The sequence below is a fragment of the Acipenser ruthenus genome, chromosome 24 (assembly GCF_902713425.1).
Source record: "Acipenser ruthenus chromosome 24, fAciRut3.2 maternal haplotype, whole genome shotgun sequence".
Classification (NCBI taxonomy): domain Eukaryota; kingdom Metazoa; phylum Chordata; class Actinopteri; order Acipenseriformes; family Acipenseridae; genus Acipenser; species Acipenser ruthenus.
In genome coordinates this window covers 18,311,375-18,330,330 of record NC_081212.1, presented here as the reverse complement: position 1 = coordinate 18,330,330, position 18,956 = coordinate 18,311,375, and the positions used below count along the sequence as shown (strand labels likewise).

At 38.4% G+C, this 18,956-nt stretch overlaps 1 protein-coding gene across 5 annotated transcripts in view; it reads right to left on the bottom strand.

Annotated features, from left to right (window-relative positions):
• The window catches only part of LOC117429444 (casein kinase I), a 72,622-nt gene that overhangs the window by 33,586 nt on the left and 20,080 nt on the right, over nt 1-18,956 (bottom strand). For all 5 annotated transcript variants that reach the window (XM_034048893.3, XM_058998499.1, XM_034048894.3 and 2 more), the window contains exons 2-4: nt 12,030-12,491; nt 7,302-7,342; nt 3,169-3,238 (exon numbers count right to left, since the gene is read on the bottom strand). In XM_034048893.3, coding sequence (XP_033904784.1) covers nt 3,169-3,238; nt 7,302-7,342; nt 12,030-12,210 — 292 coding nt within the window. In that variant the 5' untranslated portion in view covers nt 12,211-12,491. The remainder of the gene's footprint in view (nt 1-3,168; nt 3,239-7,301; nt 7,343-12,029; nt 12,492-18,956) is intronic.

Sequence of the window (18,956 nt, the reverse complement as noted above, 5' to 3'; positions counted from 1 at the left end):
GAAACCCATTTCACTGACTGCTCCTTTACTCCAGGGCTATGTCCACTTCACAAACTTTATTCAGGAGTGTAGGAAAAGATTACACAAACATATTGTTCACGTATTACATATTTAAATCAAAATATTTGGGAACTATGAGACATTAACAGAAACAAAAGGTATGTATTTTTGTTTAGAAATAAATTTGAGATTTTTCTTAAACTAATATTTTATTATGTTTTCTGTTAATGGTTCCCGAGGACTGTAATCAATCCATAATAGTGAATCCGTAGCTGGTTACAGTTACCAAACAAAATTACATGCAATGCAAAGTTTCACAGATTCAGATTTATAGGAACAGGAGTGTCATACTGTTGTGTACTACCGATCCTGTTAAACAGATGTTAAAGTTAAAAGCTTTGTGATTTACAAATTATGTATTGTTTAAAAAGACAAAACTGCAGGTCGCTATGTAAAAAAAAAAAAGTGAGTTAACTGATTATATATATATATTTTTTTAATTAAGGAATGAAAAAAAAAGAATATTTGAAATACAAAATGAAATAAATAACATTGACTAGAAGTCTTTTTCTGAAGACACTGAAAAACGTTTTGACAATGTATTAGTCATTGGATTTTGTTATATTTTTAAATATTGAAAAAAGTACCTAGGTACCAAATGCAGTGGAAACGACAAGGGTAACCCCACCCAAACACCAAACTGTTAATTATTTTTATTACTAGTTTATTTAGCAGACGCCTTTATGTGAACTATGCATCAGCTGCAGAGTCAATTACAACAACGTCTCACCCAAAAGACAGAGCACAAGGAGGTTAAGTGACTTGCTCAGGGTCACAAAATGGAGTCAATGGCTGAGCCAGGATTTGAACTGGGGACCTCCTGGTTACAAGCCCTTTTCTTTAACCACCAGACCACACAGCCTCCTTATTCACAACCATAGTGGAGAACAGGGTAGACCATTTTGAGGGTACAGTTTTAAAAGGTTATGAAACTGCTGTTTGGCAGTTCAAGTGGCCATCAGTCGTTGCTGTTTCCAATAAACAATGAAGAAAGTCAATTTCTTTCCTAACAGGTAGTGGACTTGGCTTGGTTTTACGTAATTACTGGGGAGTGTTCACTTTCAAATCTGTAGCAGTTGCTTTTCTCATAAATCCAAAGCAAGTATGTAAATGAATGCATTTCATCAAGGCTTTTGGACCTGCACCAATTGGGCGGTTCCTAACTTTGTTGGTCTGTGGTAACCTTTGGTCTAGTCTACCTCTTGCCAAATACCTGCAAGTGGGTCATAAAAAGTATTTTTAGATCCTTATTAAAAGGATAGGTCTTTATAGAGGTCCTGGGGTACAGAGAGGCAGGTTTTTACTAATTATAAAACCACATGGACCATCTCACCTGTTACTTGCTAGAACCAACTACTGTGAAACACATTTATTAGCTTTCACAAAGTGAAAAATACATACCAAAAGATAGCTGTAATGGGCTAAAGAAGTCTGGCAATTTAAGGTTTTCTTGTTTGTTAAATTGCGACTTGAAATCTATTATGCCAGTTAACTTGCCAATTCAGTTGGCGCTGCCTAAATTGGGATATTGATAAAAATCGGGATTTCTGGTTAAATGGGATACGACTCTGGGAGATGGTTCTCCCAGTGCTATTTATGTTGTTTAATTGGGAAGTCACTTCGTTTAATTGGGATACAGTATTTTTCAAATAATGAACGGTGATCGCTTTTCAGAGCAAGACAGGTCGCGTAGCCCAGTGCATTGAGTACGCGATTACGCTGTGACCTGCACAAACCACACTGAACTCTTGAAGGAGGAGGCGTCTCCTCCTGTGGTTTCTCAGGCTGCTGTTGCAAAGAAAGTTGGCGTGTCAACATCGCAGGTGTCTTGTCTTGTGATGTGATTTCATTTCATGTAGAAATAAAACAGCGATTAATTTAGGAATAAAAAAAACTTTAAATGATGTATTTAACATTTAACCATAAGTGATGTGATTAATTTTTTTTAATTAAGAAACAAAAAAATGTGACTAAGGTTATCTCAACTGCCTCTTGTTTAATTTAATAAAGCGGTGCCAACTGTACACCTGTAAATACATGTTGAGGTAGAGAATAAGCATGCCAAAAGAATGGGAGCAATTAGAGGATAAAATCACTTAACTGCCCACTTCTAAAATACAGCATTAATCTAAACTATTTCCAGACTCAAAGGTACATTACTGAAAGCATGGTAAGTTCCACTGGCTCTGGTACATAGAAGTAGGCTAGATGTTCCATATGCCTTAACTTGGCTCATTATTTACCACCATTTATGAGAATAAAATGTTATTTAAAAAAGACATGCCACTAAAACTGAGCTTGGTTGAAATCAGAAGAGTTCAGGGTGGGGATGTTCTTGTAAAGTGGTTGATTTTACCATGGAACCTCCAGGCAATCTCTTTGTCACCAAACAGACATAGAGAGCCTCTGCATCACTGGATATGATTCACTGCAAGCACTCAGACATGTCAGGGAAAGCCATGGACAGCTGCAATTCCAGGTTTACGGGGTGTGGCAGTGTGATCTGCAGCACCAGAAGGATGACAGTTACTGCACTGCCACATTGAAATGCCAGGCACTTGTAATTACAGCTTCGCTAGGCCTCAGCATCACAGGAAGTCTGACAAATCCAGGCACGGAGTATTGAGACATTTCACTCTATCCTCATTCCTTAGCTAGGCCGCTAGCAAGCAAGGCGGAACACTGACAGCAAAAATATGTTTGCTTGACTTGCTAAGAACCTAGACTGTTACAAGTTTTGAATAAAAGCTATTAACTCATTTCTGTTTTCTTCAATGTCCGCATACTTAAAATACTAGCATGTATTTCACAAAAAAAAAAAAAAAAAAAAACATTCCATGTAAACCTGCTGCAGAACAAAAGCAGACAAAACAAATCAGCTTTCCTTCAGGTTGAAACTAAACAAATTGTTATAGGTCGGGAACAAAGCCAAAAAGATTTCATAAATTTACAAAAAGCTGTATACAGTATTTATAAATGTTAACAGACTCCAGTACTACACATACTAGATTACCACCTGTGGATCTGGCAGTGGTTAAAAATGTAACAACTGCCTTGGGCCCTGACTAATATCAACAATGACAGAATGAAAAGTCTACTCCCTCTTACCTGTGCTGCCCAGCTGCTTATAAAAGCGGTATTCTAGATGCAGCTGTGGAGCCCGGGACTTGATTGGTTCCTGCAGAAGAAAGAGGAGAAATGATAAACATGTTTGCCACAGCTTCTCAACATTACTGGCACAGAGCAGAGCCACTGTCAGTTGTGCCTAGGGATGTAGGCCAGTGGTCCTCAAACACTTTTTGTTGTGGCCATCAACACTTTATGGTGGCCGCACTGCTAATTTTTCCTAAAAATACCAAGTACATCATATTACAAGTAGAGAAAATATAGACATATGCACTTCTAAAAATGTTAATGTATCTCATAATAAAGCCAAAGTGCTTCTCATTTAAAAATACAGCAGCCCTTCTCAACTCTGTTCTGGATCATAATTCCCAGACCCTTCTAATAATTAATTGGAGACAAAAATCAAGTGTTTTGCTCTGACAACACAAACTTAATAGGGTAATAAATCAAATAAATTGATATATAAATTAATACAATACAGGGAAGACAGTGCAAGCACCCCCCTAAAATATAAAATCCCAGCTTCTTCTAAGAGTCTACAGCTTCATATGGTGTTCGTAGTCATAGTAGTTATCATAATATTTTGTGAGCATGCAGAGTGGTTCCGTGTTCTATTTCTCATATTAAATTTAATCATTTTATTTAGTTGTGTCTACCTCACTTGAAGCTTGTAGGAGAATTGAAAAAGTGTCTATGCTTCCGGATTCCATAGAGCAGGCATGGCCAACAGATTTGAAAGGTCACAATTCTGCATGGTGTGTCAGTAATTACCAAGCACAGTCGATGACTACATATACCTCACAAGCACCAAGCCAGTTACAGATCTATACAGAAATCACACTGAATGACTGCCAGGTTCATAGATAAAACAATTTAAATGCTATTGGTTATAGGAACCGTGGGTGAAATGACTGATAATCTGACTTTCCTGAAGAGTATTTCGGCATAGTTGTTTCAGTGCAAACAACTTGATTATAAAGTCCAGGTTTATATCAAATCAGGTTCTCCAGCACAACACTACAAGCTACAAAAAGGTTAATGCCTGAACAAACAGCTGTTTAGCTTTTTTTTTTATTAATGTACATTTTATTGATATGCATGTTTAAGTAAGACACTAGCATGGCTCACAGAAGCGCCAGGCCCTACTGTGCTGAAACTCGAGGCTAGGAAAGTTATAAAAGAGGACAAAACTGCATTAAGAAACAAACATACCAGAAGCAGACTACTTTAGTGTCACAGGAGCTGCAATTCCATACAAACCGAACACACCACTCTCCATAGCTGGTAGCTAACTCAGCAATCAACATCAATAGGTCTAACTTACTTCAGGTTTATCTACTCCCTTCCCACACAACTGAACGGCAGGCCTCTTGTTACTCATTAGGTCTTCCATTTTATAACAGAACTGGTGAAAAGTTTCAGTAGCTTCGATCTAAACACAGTCATTGTACAAAATTATTGTTAATTTAGTAAAACCCTTGATCAAGGGTGTTGAGAGTATACATTCAAGTTAGTCAAGTACCGAGCAACATGCTTTCTGTTTTGTTGGACTGGTTTATATATCGGTGCTTCTCAAACTGAAAGTACAGTTGATGACACAGATAAAGTGCAATGATGGGTTTGATTCAGTAGACAGTTTAGCAAGCCCAAGTGTTTGCAGTGTAAACTGTGTGGTGTAAAGCAGTGTGCTTTCGTACTGCTTTACAAGTCCAAATTTCATTGGAAGTACTTAACACCTAAGTGTTTATAGACAACCAGGCTTAGTGGGCCTTCACAAGAGTGTTTCAATGCTTCACAAGACTGTATCAAACACGTATTCCTCTTGTCAGATCTGTGACTACAGATGTATTGAGTTTTGATTTAACTTTCCCTTCTGAGAAACCAAACGCTATTTTTTTTTTTTTTTAAATGGTAAAATCAATTTAGTCAAAAAGCAAAAGGGAAATTCACAAATCTTTAATTGTTTTTTACTTTACAGTGGCAATTTCCAGGTTCTGCAAGATTCGACACGTACACCATATAAGTTCACATCATGAGTTTGTGAGTATAACTTAGAGCATTATGAATTATACATATTCTTCCGTATAATACATGAGTTAATCATTTAAATTACAGTTAAACAGACTATAACGAAGTCCCACAGTAACGCTTTCCCCATGGTTATACTATTTACCAGTTACCCATGGTTCTTCATGTTTTTTAATATGCTTTACCATGACTCTCTGTGCTTTAATGTGTTCACTGCTTTATTACACTTTGCTATGCATTTACTGTGGGAAACTTTTATAATGGAAACACTGGGCCCTATTAAAAAAATAACTAAGGGGTTTTTTAAAGACAATTTAGATAAATTAAATTGCCTCCATATGAAACACTCCCCCTCCCCCCAAAAAAACTGTTTTAGAAAGGGTTTATTAGTTTATTTTGATTTTTCAAGGCACAGTTTAACCTATGAGAAAGTTTAACACTCTTCACCCCAAGTCCTCAGCACCTTTAATTCATTTGAAAAAGCATTCATATTAGAACTTCATTTCAATGTTCTTATTTTACAGAATGTTTGCTACACTATTGCTGCAGTCCTGTATAATGCATAATGTTGCAGAATCCCTAAAGGGTTTTTTATGTTGTAATTCACTCCTTCTATTATTCTACATCCGTCACATTATGCAATTTTCAACAAACCCAGTTGCCTCAATTAGATCATTTGGAGGTTCATATGTTTTACAAAACACATGCCCTGTTGAGAGCAACTACAGTGCTCTTAACACCAGTTTAGTGGCAGGCCGTCACAAATCAGTGCCTGCTTAATAGTGCAATACACTTAGAAGTACTGCATTATTAAGCTACACTTCCAGTAAAAAACACAGCATCTACTGGAGAGATGGAGGAGTCCTGCAAGCGTGGTTTAACTCCAGTTTGCTGGGGACCCAGGGTTGCTTTGGTCTTCCTGCAGGAATCGGATTGAAAATCATATGGGTCTAATCTGCCTCATTGCACTCCAGCAAGCACTACTGGTAAGACAAGACTCGGATTGGGCCCTCACCTCCAGGGTTCAGTAGCTAGGTAACACGCCCATTGCTTTTGTTCAGCATGTGGATTTACATTAGGAATTTTTTAATATTTTGCCCTCCTATTGTAATTGGGTTGAATCGGTGAGCCAACATTTGAATTGGGCATTTCAAAATTACAGGGGGCTGCTGGAGTATCTTAGGTGAAACTAACACCAAGTACTGGGATGAAGGGTCAGCTGAACCTTCACCTTTAACCCAGTACTGACCTGGGTTGAGTGTTCTTGTTCTTATGAAACCCATACAAAAGTATACAGCATAAGAAACTAGATGCTTTACAATGGCGTATTCATAGATAGTAGGTGGAAACTGAATCATTAATGCAAATGTGATGCGTTACGCAGTCCACAAGGGCAAGCCAACACACAATAGCTTGTGGTAATTCGCTAGTCCTATCGTAAATGCTATCGTTTCAAATGGCATGGTACCAACCAAGGTAAAAATGGACTTTGAAATAATAGTTTGTCATGTGTTTTTAAAATCATGCAATATGCTGTAGAGGGTTTTCATATTGTATGTTTGTACTACACAATCCATACTCTTAGCAATATGTAACTATTAAATAACACTAAACAAATAAATACAAATAGGGCACATATATACATATTTGTATATTACAGTAGTTTAGTTCACTGGTCTGCTGTTTTGAGTGGAGTGATCCTTCCTATTCTACTACAGCGTTCTGTAGTTTTGAGTGGAGGGCTTGTTCAATGAGCGGCTGCAGTGAGTTTAAAATGAAAGAAATTCCAATTATTCCAATGATTTTATTAGCAGTTAATTACTGTATTTATTTGTAGTGAGACAGCAAATGTATTTGGTACAGCTACCCAACAAAATGAACTTCACTGAAGTAGTTTACCGATGGTATGCTTCTGTTGGCAAAAGGCGAGACTCCCCAGTATAACCTTCAAGCAAACACAGTGAGTGAACCACAGCAGTGCATTGACCTCGGTGGAATAAAGCTTCATACAACAACTAACTGCGTCACCTCTGCACTGCTTTAGAAGTACAGAGCAATTTAACACATGGAAGCATGTTGCTACTTACCAATTTGATGGCTACGTATTCGTTTGTGTACAGATTTTTACCTGGAAATGAGAAAGAAAAATGAAATCAGTTGTAACATGGTGGCACAGCCTTTAATCTGCACTCTGTCTGAACCATACAATTCAATAAGCATTCGATGGACAAGAATGGGCCTACAGTCCAGACTAAATATACAGATACCTACAGTAGTAGCAGTAGACTAGAAAGGTTATTTAAAATCAGACTTTGCACAACTGCATTAGTTTGCAGTAATATTATAAAAACTGTTGATATTATAAAGGAGTCATCAGTATGACAAAAAAGGTGACCATGCACAGTAGAGCTGAAGTAAAATCTCCTGAACCTAATTAGTCTTGTTTCACAAAAACATGAATAAAATGTTTAGCTCCAATTTGTTCAAAAAGACAAATATGGGGCTTAAGATCAGCTTGCTGCAAGACACAGAACAAAAAAGTTACAAACATGTACAGGTGGATCATCATCTGCTAAGGAAATTGTTGAACGTATGGGCTACCAGTATACTGGATCCATAAGAACTAAAAATATAACAAGTTCTACTGGTGAAAGCCTTGCACCATTCCTGTGGTATTCAGATTCAGGTATTTATTATTATTATTATATACACATTATGTAGTGGGAAATGTGGGCGAGTAGGGTAGCCTACTGTAGATTTTTATGTCAATGTCAAGTACTGGATTTTAGCTCTGTTTAACACATAATGCATGGGTAGTGCAAAGCACTCTCTTATGGAATGTTGGTATTTTTTAAAATCGGTGTAAAGATAGGTCTGGGTTTTTGTTTCATTTCCTTCTCTTTTTTGGTGGCCAAATGAAGCAGGCTGCACTTGCGGTTCTTCACCACAACCTAAAAACTTCTTGTAGACCCAGTTTAAGAAAACTGCATGATATCAGCAGGTCTCCTAGGCCAAAATGGAACACTGACAGCCATTTAAATATACCTCTCGTATTGTATTATTAGGGTCATTTGCATTTTGAAGGAAAATTACTTCTCCTACAAGAAAATTACATGTAAACCCAAATTACCGGAAACGTACTAACAAAATAGCGTGCCAAAAAGGCGAGACTTTATTTTTGCATGTAAACCACAGCAATGCCAGTGAACGCTCCCAATCCTGGAAAAGGCACAGACAGGGGTTCACATAACTGGTACGCAAGTACGCATGCAAAAAAATACGTTTACTTAACCATTTTACTCAAAATAACATATTTTCTGCCCTCAGGTATATCCCTATATAAATACCATTGTACCGTCAAGCTAATAAGTTCAACAACACTAATAAAGCGATGAAGTATTTGGGTTTTTGCTTTTGAATCCCCAGGGTGGCAAAATGGTGGTAGGATATTGAAATAAATAGAGAATGCATGATGACTTGTTAAACATTGTAATAACCAGCAATCCGGACTCCTACTTAAACTATTGCTGTGGTCTCTGATGCTGCCATCCCAATTGTTTGAACTGTCAGTGGAGGAGGGGGAGATAGACAGCGACTTGGTTGATGCCCCTGTAATTTTGGTGCGTACCAAACCATTTCTGCTGGTACACACATGAGAACCTAATGATAAAAGTTATGTGAACCCCTGGATATAGAGCAACCGTGAGGAGACTGCAGCTTCTCCAGGCCAGCTCTCAGACACATCGCAACTTGAATTCTACTACCTCCAGTATGGGGAAAGCAGTCAAGGTAAAATGTACCCAGCACACGTTTTAAAATCACTTGTTACCAAAAGCCTTTGCTAATACAAGGTATTTTATAAAAGCTGTATAACTCAATCACCCAATACCGTATAACAGAGATAGGCAACTCCAGTCCTGGAGCACCGTTCCATACCTGGTTTAATAGGTGTTTTGAAATAAGTGCTTAAAAAGAATGAATCGCGGGGTTCCAAATAAACAGTGCTACACGTGTTGCTACAACTGCTTAAATAACATGCCTGTACATTTTTATTTTCATCGTTAACATCGACAGCTTTTTACACTTACAACTTTAAAGTATGTTTCAAAGCCGTTTTCAAAATGTCCGCTCTAGTGCACTGATAATGTAAGGATTATTGCCCACAATGTCAAACAGGTAACATAGCAATAATGCTCCATGATGTGGTACGGAACAGAAAAAAGCCAGAGCACTTGTTACTGTAGATTTTGTTTTAAACCACTTCCTGCAGTGATTTAGACTAGAGGACAGATCTCAAACCACAGTGCACTAGAACAGCCATTTTGAAAATAGCTTTGAAGCTTTAAAGTCTCTATGCTCAACATGTTATACAAGTCGGGAGAATTGAGAATATTCACATTTTGTACAGCAGGCCATCTATACCATTTGAAAGAACAGCAAGTTCTTTTGTGTTTCACTCAATTTGATGTAGAGAGAGATAATATTGGGGTATAAGGAAAGGTCCGATAGGTGAAATACTCGATACAGTATTCCTCACAGCTTCTTTATTCATAGTAACAGAGCTTTTCAGAGACCAGCAACACAGCAGCTACTGAAGTGACAGATACAACAGAGCTGCATATAAAGTCTCTGAAAGTCCAATACTTAGGCGGTATGTCCCCTCTGGGGTCTGGATTACCATATCAAATTACCTGAGGTTTGCTCTTGTGATTTACACATTAATCACAACCACTTGATTGAAACACAGCTGTGTGATACCCTGCGCTGGGGCAGACAGCATCTATTCTCTTTATTTTCTTTCTCCAGCTACAATACGGTTCTGGAGATTAAGAGAGATCAGTAATAAAAGGAAAGGCACAAACCAAACAGCCTCCAAAAGCAAAAGAAGCTGACTGCAGTAGTTTCCTTAACATTCCAGTTTTGTGTTTACAATGCAGGTAAAGACATTCTGGAATCATACAGCATGTCCCTTGAAATGTGTGCTTGAGGTATATCATCGGTACCATGTGACAAGACCTAAAGCACAACATAGCTCATTTTAGTTCACCAAAAGTACGTTTTATAGTTGGTATAAATACTCTCCCGAACTGATTTAATTTGCCTTGACAAAATAATCCATCTTTAAATGATCATTTGATCTTATTACGCTTCATACAAGTCGCCCATCACCTGTATCGTAATACATATTGTGACCTGTGTATAACAATAAGCATTGCATCATGACATTGGTGTATCGTTTCAAGTGACTGGTTGTATAGGATTAAAAACAGGCAGTAGATGACAAACTAGATTTCTGCTTTATAATTATAATCTGTTTACTAGGGTTGGCCCGATAAGCCATTGTAAATTCTAAAGCTATTTTTCTAGAAAACTAATTCTGACTAATCGCATAGACTGATAATTATTAGCTCCATTATATCCCTCTCAACATTGTATCTCTCCGTACTGTCATACTGCACTGTAAAATGTATGGGTTTTCAATTAATACATTTAACATATGCCCCCCGAAACTGTCAATACTGTCTTTATTGCATGTGCAGTTCTCTAGATGCATGTAAAACAAATACTGTATATGACAAAAAGATGGAGATTTCCTTATATCAATTGGCAGATAATTAGGATGTCCTGGGTTCGATTCTGGCCTCAGGGGTCTGTCTGTGTGGAGTTTGCATGTTCTCCCCGTGTTCGCGTGGGTTTTCTCCAGGTACTCCGGTTTCTTCCCACAGTCCAAAGACATGCTGGCTAGGTGGATTGGCCTCTCTAAATTGCCCCTTAATTGCCCTGCGATGGACTGGCGTTCCTCCTGGGTGTAGTCCTGCCTTGCGCCCTGTGTCTGCTGGGTTAGGCTCCAGCTCACCGCGACCCTCTATAGGATTAAACTGTTACAGATAATGCATGGGTAATTAGGATTATGTAAGTAGGGTTGAAAGAGTGTTAAGAGCTAGCATCAAATCACTTTCATATTCAATGCTGCACAGTGATTTTGTTTCTTCTCAGTTCTCTTTTTGGGGTTATTAAGGGAGGGGCTTGGAGGGCTACGATTGTCAGGGACCCTCATGCAGTGAGTGGAGACAGCTATACAGTTTGTATCAGGGAATAAATAAATTCTCTATTTTGATTGCATGTCCTTACTCCGATCAAAAGACCTTTAAATAGTAGATGCAGTGTCTACAGTACCCAGTTTCTGTTGTATACATCCATAAATCACCGTTTCATTTTGAGATGGCCTTTGTGAAAAAAAATGTCCACTCACAGCCAGGCAAAGACCAACAAGCTTTGTGGCAATTCTACTGGACTGCTCTTGACTACATAGAACCTGCTGTTTGAAATCGGCAATCCCGAAACACAGACCTCCATCTAGTTTAAGTACTAATAGAAAGACAGAATTCAGTACTGGTGCTGCTTACTTCTGCAATAACTTGTAACTTTGTGGCTTCACTGTTGCAGAACACGGAAACAAGCTGCTAAAGAAATAAGCAGTTGTGTAGTTCACATAAGTACAGTTTTATGAGCGGTTTGATGATATACAAATATTTATTTTGCTCCAATATTTTAACTGACACAAGCTTTTAACATTACTGATGTTGGCATAAGATCAAGACACCTTTTTATAATATTTAATTTAATATATTGCAAGCTGTATAATAATGAAAAGAGCTCCACATTTTGCCCATGACCTGGATAGATAAGCACTAACTCCACGCGCTCATCAACACCGTGTGTGTTCCAGGCTGCTGTGACTGTTCATCTTACAGTGCACTGTATAGGAATCCCCCGGACTCTAGGTCTAACAGGGCTTGTATGTCTCGCCTTACCCAGTCGGAGCTCCCCGAAGTTGCCGCAGCCGATCTTCTTGCCCACTCTAAAGTTGGGCCCCACCATGAGGACCCCAGAGGAAGTGGTGGAGCTGGATGGCCGGTGCCCGCTGCGTCCCTGCAGCGCCTTGCTGGCCCTCTGCCCTCGCTCCGTCTCCTTGTCTCTGATCGGGTGATCCATGATTCAAGGCAAGTCCTTCACCCTCCCAGCTCTCAGTCCCTGCCAGCTAGCCAGCCAGCCAAGAATGGCAGTCTGAGCCTGAGCTCCCCCTCTAGAGAACAGTTTTTTTAAAAAAAATATATAGAACAATAAAAATTTTTTAAAAAGCAGCTCCAAGTGTGCACATGGGCCAGCGCCAGCCTCCCTTTACTGCAGCATGCTGTCACTTCATCACAATGAGAGAATGCCAGCGCCGGCCGCAGGGATCCACACTGGCTTCTTAGGGGAAGCACTCTGACCACCTGCAAGACAGAAGGCAACAGAGAGTCTTTAAAACAGGAATGGAATGTGGTTTAGTACTTTCACAATCTGATGATTCTTCTGATATGCAAATTTAAACATCTGTTTCTTTGAATTTCTGCTTTCAACTGAACAAGAGACTTTTGAAAATGCGTGTCTGTATAATTAATAAAAAGTAACTTTTCAGATCAATAATAATCCTGGGATGAACATGTTTATGATTGGATATCCATTCATAAAACCTAAACAAATATTCTTTGACAGTCATTTATAAATTCTGTTATATGAATGAATCCGAACGTGGTCATTTAGCCACCGAATACATTTCAAAAGTAGTATTGCGTCGAATACAAATTCACATGACATGAAAAGATGTACAAAGCATGCTGAAGTATTAATTACATTTTTTCATCTATGCGATTGTTTGGAAGTGCTAAAGTACTCTTTGTGAAAGAGAATTGCATTTTTCAACAGCTTTGAGAGATTTGATACAATATTCCATGTCCTTAATGCAAATTAATGTATAATAGCAAGGATGGAAATAAGACTCCCATTGCATAGCAGGTCCACTCATTCCAGGTATTACTAGGCACTTCTTTACCCACAGTTGAGGTGTGTCTTATTAAACTCATAGTAAAACCAGGAATGGATCAAACTGCTATGCAAGGAGTTTTATTTCCAACCCTGAATATGGCAACACAGGTGGAAAATATATTGTTGTTACTACAAACTTAACTTCATAATCCAGGCCTAATTTACCCCTGCCTTTATGTAACACAATTTTTGTTCCTGGGTAGTAAGTTATTTCCTAATTGCTTATGCCTCAAAAGTATAGAAAATGGCTATTATTCCCTACAAACTTTGCTTTTGTGACCAGGACAGTGATATTTTGAAATTTACCTATTTCCAATGAGAAAACGGGCGAATTTGTGTCTCTTCGTTCACATAAAGTCAGAAAAAAACAACATATGAATCCAAATTAACATGTATTTATACTAAAGTAATACAAAAATGACTACAAAAGATTTAGAAGTGAGTAGTTTTTCGAGATTTACGATTATACTGTAAATCACTTTCACGAATCAGCCCCCAAATGTAGTCTCCCATCATGTTCTCGTTATACTGTCCTTGGTAGCGGCGTTCAAAGTCCAGTATATCCTGGTGGAAGCGCTCGCTGCCGACTCCTTATCTAGAGCTCTAACAAATTGTTTCATAAGGCCCAATTTGATGTGCAGTGGTGGCATCAGCACCTTCCGGGGGTCCGCCAGTGGCTCCCACTTGACGTTGTTCCTCCCCACAGAGAACTCTGTCCGCTGTGGCCAGTCCCGCCTGTGGTAGTGCGCCTTGGTGTCCCTGCTGTCCCAAAGGCAAAGATAGCAGGGAAACTTGGTAAAACCGCCTTGGAGACCCATCAGGAATGCCACCATTTTGAAGTCTCCTATGACCTTGATGCCATCTCAGAAAAATGCAGATATGTATCCACTTAGGCAGCTGGAACTAAACTGAACTGGTGGGCTTAAGGCCCCTGTATTTATACTACTATTTATATTACTGGAAAGTTCTAGAAGTTACTCCAAGTTTACTCAGCACTGAATCTATCTGGAATGTTCTGGAAAATAGGTAAATTTCAAAATATCACTGTCCTGGTCACAAAAGCAAAGTTTGTGGGGAATAACAGCCATTTTCTATACTTTTGAGGCATAAGCAATTAGGAAATAACACTTACTACCCAGGAACCAAAAAAAAAAAAAATTGTTACACGGTGATCAGTACACTCTACATGCAAAGTAAGACAATTGCAATACAAACGTCAAGGATATTTACCACACCACACATTCCTGCCAGTGTCATGAAAAATGAGGTCATCATGACACAGCACATAGAAAAGCACCTTCTGGTGCCAGTACTGTGAAAGTAGGTTGCAGTGAGCTGCATTCACAGAATGTGGGCAAAACACTCTAGGAAAAGCAGAAGCACACAGGGCTTTTGATATGGAATCAAATACGTGTTACAGGGGCTAAATATTCTTCTTCTTATTGATGTGTCAACGGCCACACCCAGAAACCACTTTCAGTTACTCAAGTTGTTAAAAGCAGAGATGAAGCCAGTACAGGCACGGCACCAGGAAAACAGACTACTTTCTTTGATTGACGCTCTAAAGCGAAAGGTAAAAGCACACCTTCTCTTTGGCCTAAGGTTAGGAGGGTGTAGTACACGCAATGAAAGGATATCCCCTCTCCCAGGACTACGTACATCATGAAATGAGACACCAATCCCTTTAGATATACACTGTGTCTTCAGTCACGCACAAATATTTTAGATAATGCCTTATAGTGAGAGCTCCTCAAAAACACGTACTAATGGACTGTTACACTGATTTCATTAAGGCCCTACATATTTTAAACAGTAAAAAATTCTAAAATAGTATTTTACCAAACAAAAACTGAAAACGTTTGGTTGAGGATCTTGCAAGGATTTTCACATTTATTATAATTTTCATAACAGCATCTTGATGCATTGAGACCACTGTAATTGACTGTATGTAAATGTAACCAGTGTACGCACATAAAGAGGGTCCTCATAATCACACGGTACCTGAAAGAATACAGCCAAATGCAATCCTAAACGTCTACAGGAGGACAATCAAAGACAGTTATTGTGTTCAAAAAGAGAGTGCGGGACAGACAGCAAGATATAAAAGACTTGCTATTCACGAAAAAGTGTGACCGATCATTTAGAGCTTTAGATTGCAGCCTTATGAAAAGGGCTTCGGTTTTTCAGCATTTACTTTTAATAATACTATTTTATTTTTAGACATTTTTAGGTGGCCAAAAAAAAAAAAGGAAAAAAAAAGAAAATCTGTTTATTTGGACTTTTTTATATCGCTTGACCAGTTATTTCTGCCTTAAAAAGTACTCCTCTGGATTTGTACATGTCAAGGCATTCTCAGAACTGCTCAAATCAAATAACAGCACAGATGGGAATCACAGAGCATGCGATGCCTCTATCGAAACAAAATACTGTACACTACAGTGATACTGGCTAAAACCTGAAATACAAAGAAAAAAAAATAATAATCCTACCACATGGTCATCAAAAATAGTGTGGGATTAGGATTTGTGACATATGCTGCATGGATTTTCTGCTTGTATATTTACTTCACTGTAAATTTCAATAAAAACTGTTCAGCTCGACTACTTCTGAAAACAAGCCAAGTCTCAGAAAGATTTGCCCGGGTAAATGCTGGAATAATTGAATTCATTTAGTTTAATTGAATGAGTAGCACATCTAAAAGAATACATAGAGTTGTGAAAAGACACTATTATTATTATTTATTTCTTAGCAGACGCCTTTATCCAGGGCGACTTACAATTGTTACAAAATATCACATTATTTTTTACATACAATTACATTATTTTTTACACATTTATACAGTTGGGTTTTTACTGGAGCAATCTAGGTAAAGTACCTTGCTCAAGGGTACAGCAGCAGTGTCCCCCACCTGGGCTTGAACCCACAACCCTCTGGTCAAGAATCCAGAGCCATAACCACTACTCCACACTGCTGCCACTAGTAGCACTGACAGTTTAAATGTTATCAAAGTATTAAAACAGTCAGTATTATGTATTTTATTTTTTTTACCCCCACTATTGCCTCCATAACCCATGGGATCGGATCCCAAATATTTAGAAATTATACTAAAAGTTTAACCAGTCTCAAAAATGTCAATATAGGTGTTTACATAGCGAGTGTATAGTTATGCCAATTTCATATTCAAAATGTCACTATTCTTTTGCATATACTGAATGATTACACCTGCAGTGTACATGCACACACAAATGAAGTTTGCACTCATTTATAAAAAGTTACGGAGGCTTTTCAGATTGGTAAGAAAGACATCATCAATACGTTAAAGTTTAAAGAAATTAAACACCCCCTAGTACCTTTCCATTTCAGAATTTTCTTCCTGTCTTATTATGTTTGCAATGATTCTTAATTGTTTATAATCGCTAGCAAATATTACCTCAAGGAGGTGTTAAACTGCTTTGACCAGAGTTCAGGATTCCCGTTCTAGCTGCACCAGGCACATATAACCCAGGTCAGATCAGCTCTATCTATTGCAGAGCTGTTTATTTCCAGCAATACAAAAAGAAATATGATCCTTAATATCTGTTCATATGCTGGCTCTGACTTTCATAAAGACACTCAGCATTGAGATTCTGTTTGAAAAGAAAATATGTAACTATACATAGCATACAGTGGCAGCGACAGTACGTAGTTTCCCTAAATATTTCTGTATACAGTAGCCCAGTACTACTCCTCTATTACTTTTTTTGTTATTGCAAGACATGCACTGTATTTTCTTTGGTTTAAAAAGACCAATTTTTTAATAAGCTGATGAGAGAGTCAGCACATCCCGCCCCCCCTTTCTTTCTTCCTCCCACACACCACAAATGAGGGTACGTACTGTAAAAGATACAGAGGATTTTTAATTAAAACTCAAATTGCACTACTTTTATCCCAGGCAGCAGCAGGAGCAAGGTTACTTAACTATAAAAATGAAATTAAATGCAGGTCTCTTAACTAGCAGGTTCTCTTTACAACTCATTTTCAGGAATTTGTCTTGTAACACTAACTGTCTTCTACAGCAGGTGTTCTTTAAAGGAGCGCTACAGTCGGCAAGTTTTCTTCCCTCTTACGTTTAACCCTACTGGCACCCCCTTTTACTGTGCAGAGAATCTTCTTGTTTTTTTAAGTTAATTCAGGATATGCACATTTTTCAAAATACAACACTACTGAAACAGCTGCATTCTGCTCCATTTGCTGGAAGTCACGTGACAGGGCTGCAACCACCGCAGCCTTCGAGAGTTTGAACTACAGTAGAACACAGGAAGTGATCAGGTACCAGGAAGCTGGATAACTTCATTTAAATGTATTTAAAACATCTGCAAATAAACATAAGAAAGCAAAGAACAAACATGAAGAAAGTGCTTATGAGGCAAGAGTGTTGATTTGAACGTTATGAGTTGCTGTTAAATATGTCTGAGTGTGTGCAGAGTTGTAAAGCTCTCAGTATCTGGGTTAACAAACCCTTACTTCAACCCCTGCGGTCCGGGACACGGCTCCTTTTATCATACTGTTCTTTTAAAATGGCAGCAATATACATTACATACAGCTATGGCCAAACGTCAGCATTACCTAGAATTTTAGGATTGAGACAATAAAAAAATAAGTCTACCACAAGTCGTAATAGTGGTACAATATCTCATGTTAGATTTTGAAATGTCGCATTTTTCATGTGTCAGTTTTTCTTTAAGTATATGTAATTCAACATGTTAACGTAACATTCAGCAGGTTTCACTCGACTTTAGGGTGATGCGTAACTTTTTGGCCATAGCTGTACAGTGTACTCCACCCTACATGTAGTAGGGTATCTGAAATGGCATGTAAAAAAAGACATGTGCCTCCACACATCAAATACGTTTGGATGTCCTTACCAAGTGGTTCTATATAAAACTGGATTCTTCCAACAACATTAAAGCTACAGACAGTGCCCTCGGTTCAGTGTTGCAATTTTCCTGTATCTTTTCTACTCTACTTCAAATCGCCAAGTTACATGACCTAATGTTTGTATTCTAAAAGGGAACATATATTTTCCAACATGGACTGGTAAAGCATACTAATGAGGTGTTTGCAAGTGTGATACAGCTGGGAGAGAGGCTGCACTGTCTACCTAAGCGGAATCCCCCCAGTCTCTGCAGGGGAACACAGACCAAGCTGAAAAAGCAGCTGCCCAGAGGATGTGTTTATTGTCTCGTTGCCTCACATGCCTTCCTGTTACAGCGGTGCAAACAGTCCTGCAGGCCACAGACACCAAGCACACCGAAAGCAGCTCTTGGTTTGCAAAGAACTCCAAGCAACACAGCAACGTGTCTCACGAATTATTAAAGAGTTTTTATATCAGCCACTAACACTTGAGCCCTACCTCCCCGAATTGATTTTTTGCCTTTTGGGTTCAAATCAATTTCGCACAAAAGCAGGACCCAAAAAAATGATCCATTAGATACCATCACTGACCTTCGGTACAATACATTTTCAAAAGGTTTACCAGATTTTTAAAATCTTAAAATATAAAACAGAACCCCTAAAATGAAACAATGTCTCTCAAATTCAGAAGTTTACTCAAAATAAAATTTCGAAATAAAATAAATCACAATACACGCCTCAATGACAGGGCTTTTTAATTGGGTCTATTGGTACTACTGTAAGATAAAGCTTAGCAATTCCAGTTTTGGAATGAGCACAAGTGACAAACCCAGTGACAGCTGAAACAAAGTTAGAGCCTTTAGTAACATGAATACACAGACCACGAAAATATTTTCTGTTTGCACTTGTCAACAGTTTGCTTCACAATTACTTACTCACTTGACGAGCAATTAGTCAAGTATTCGGTGCTACAGTATGTT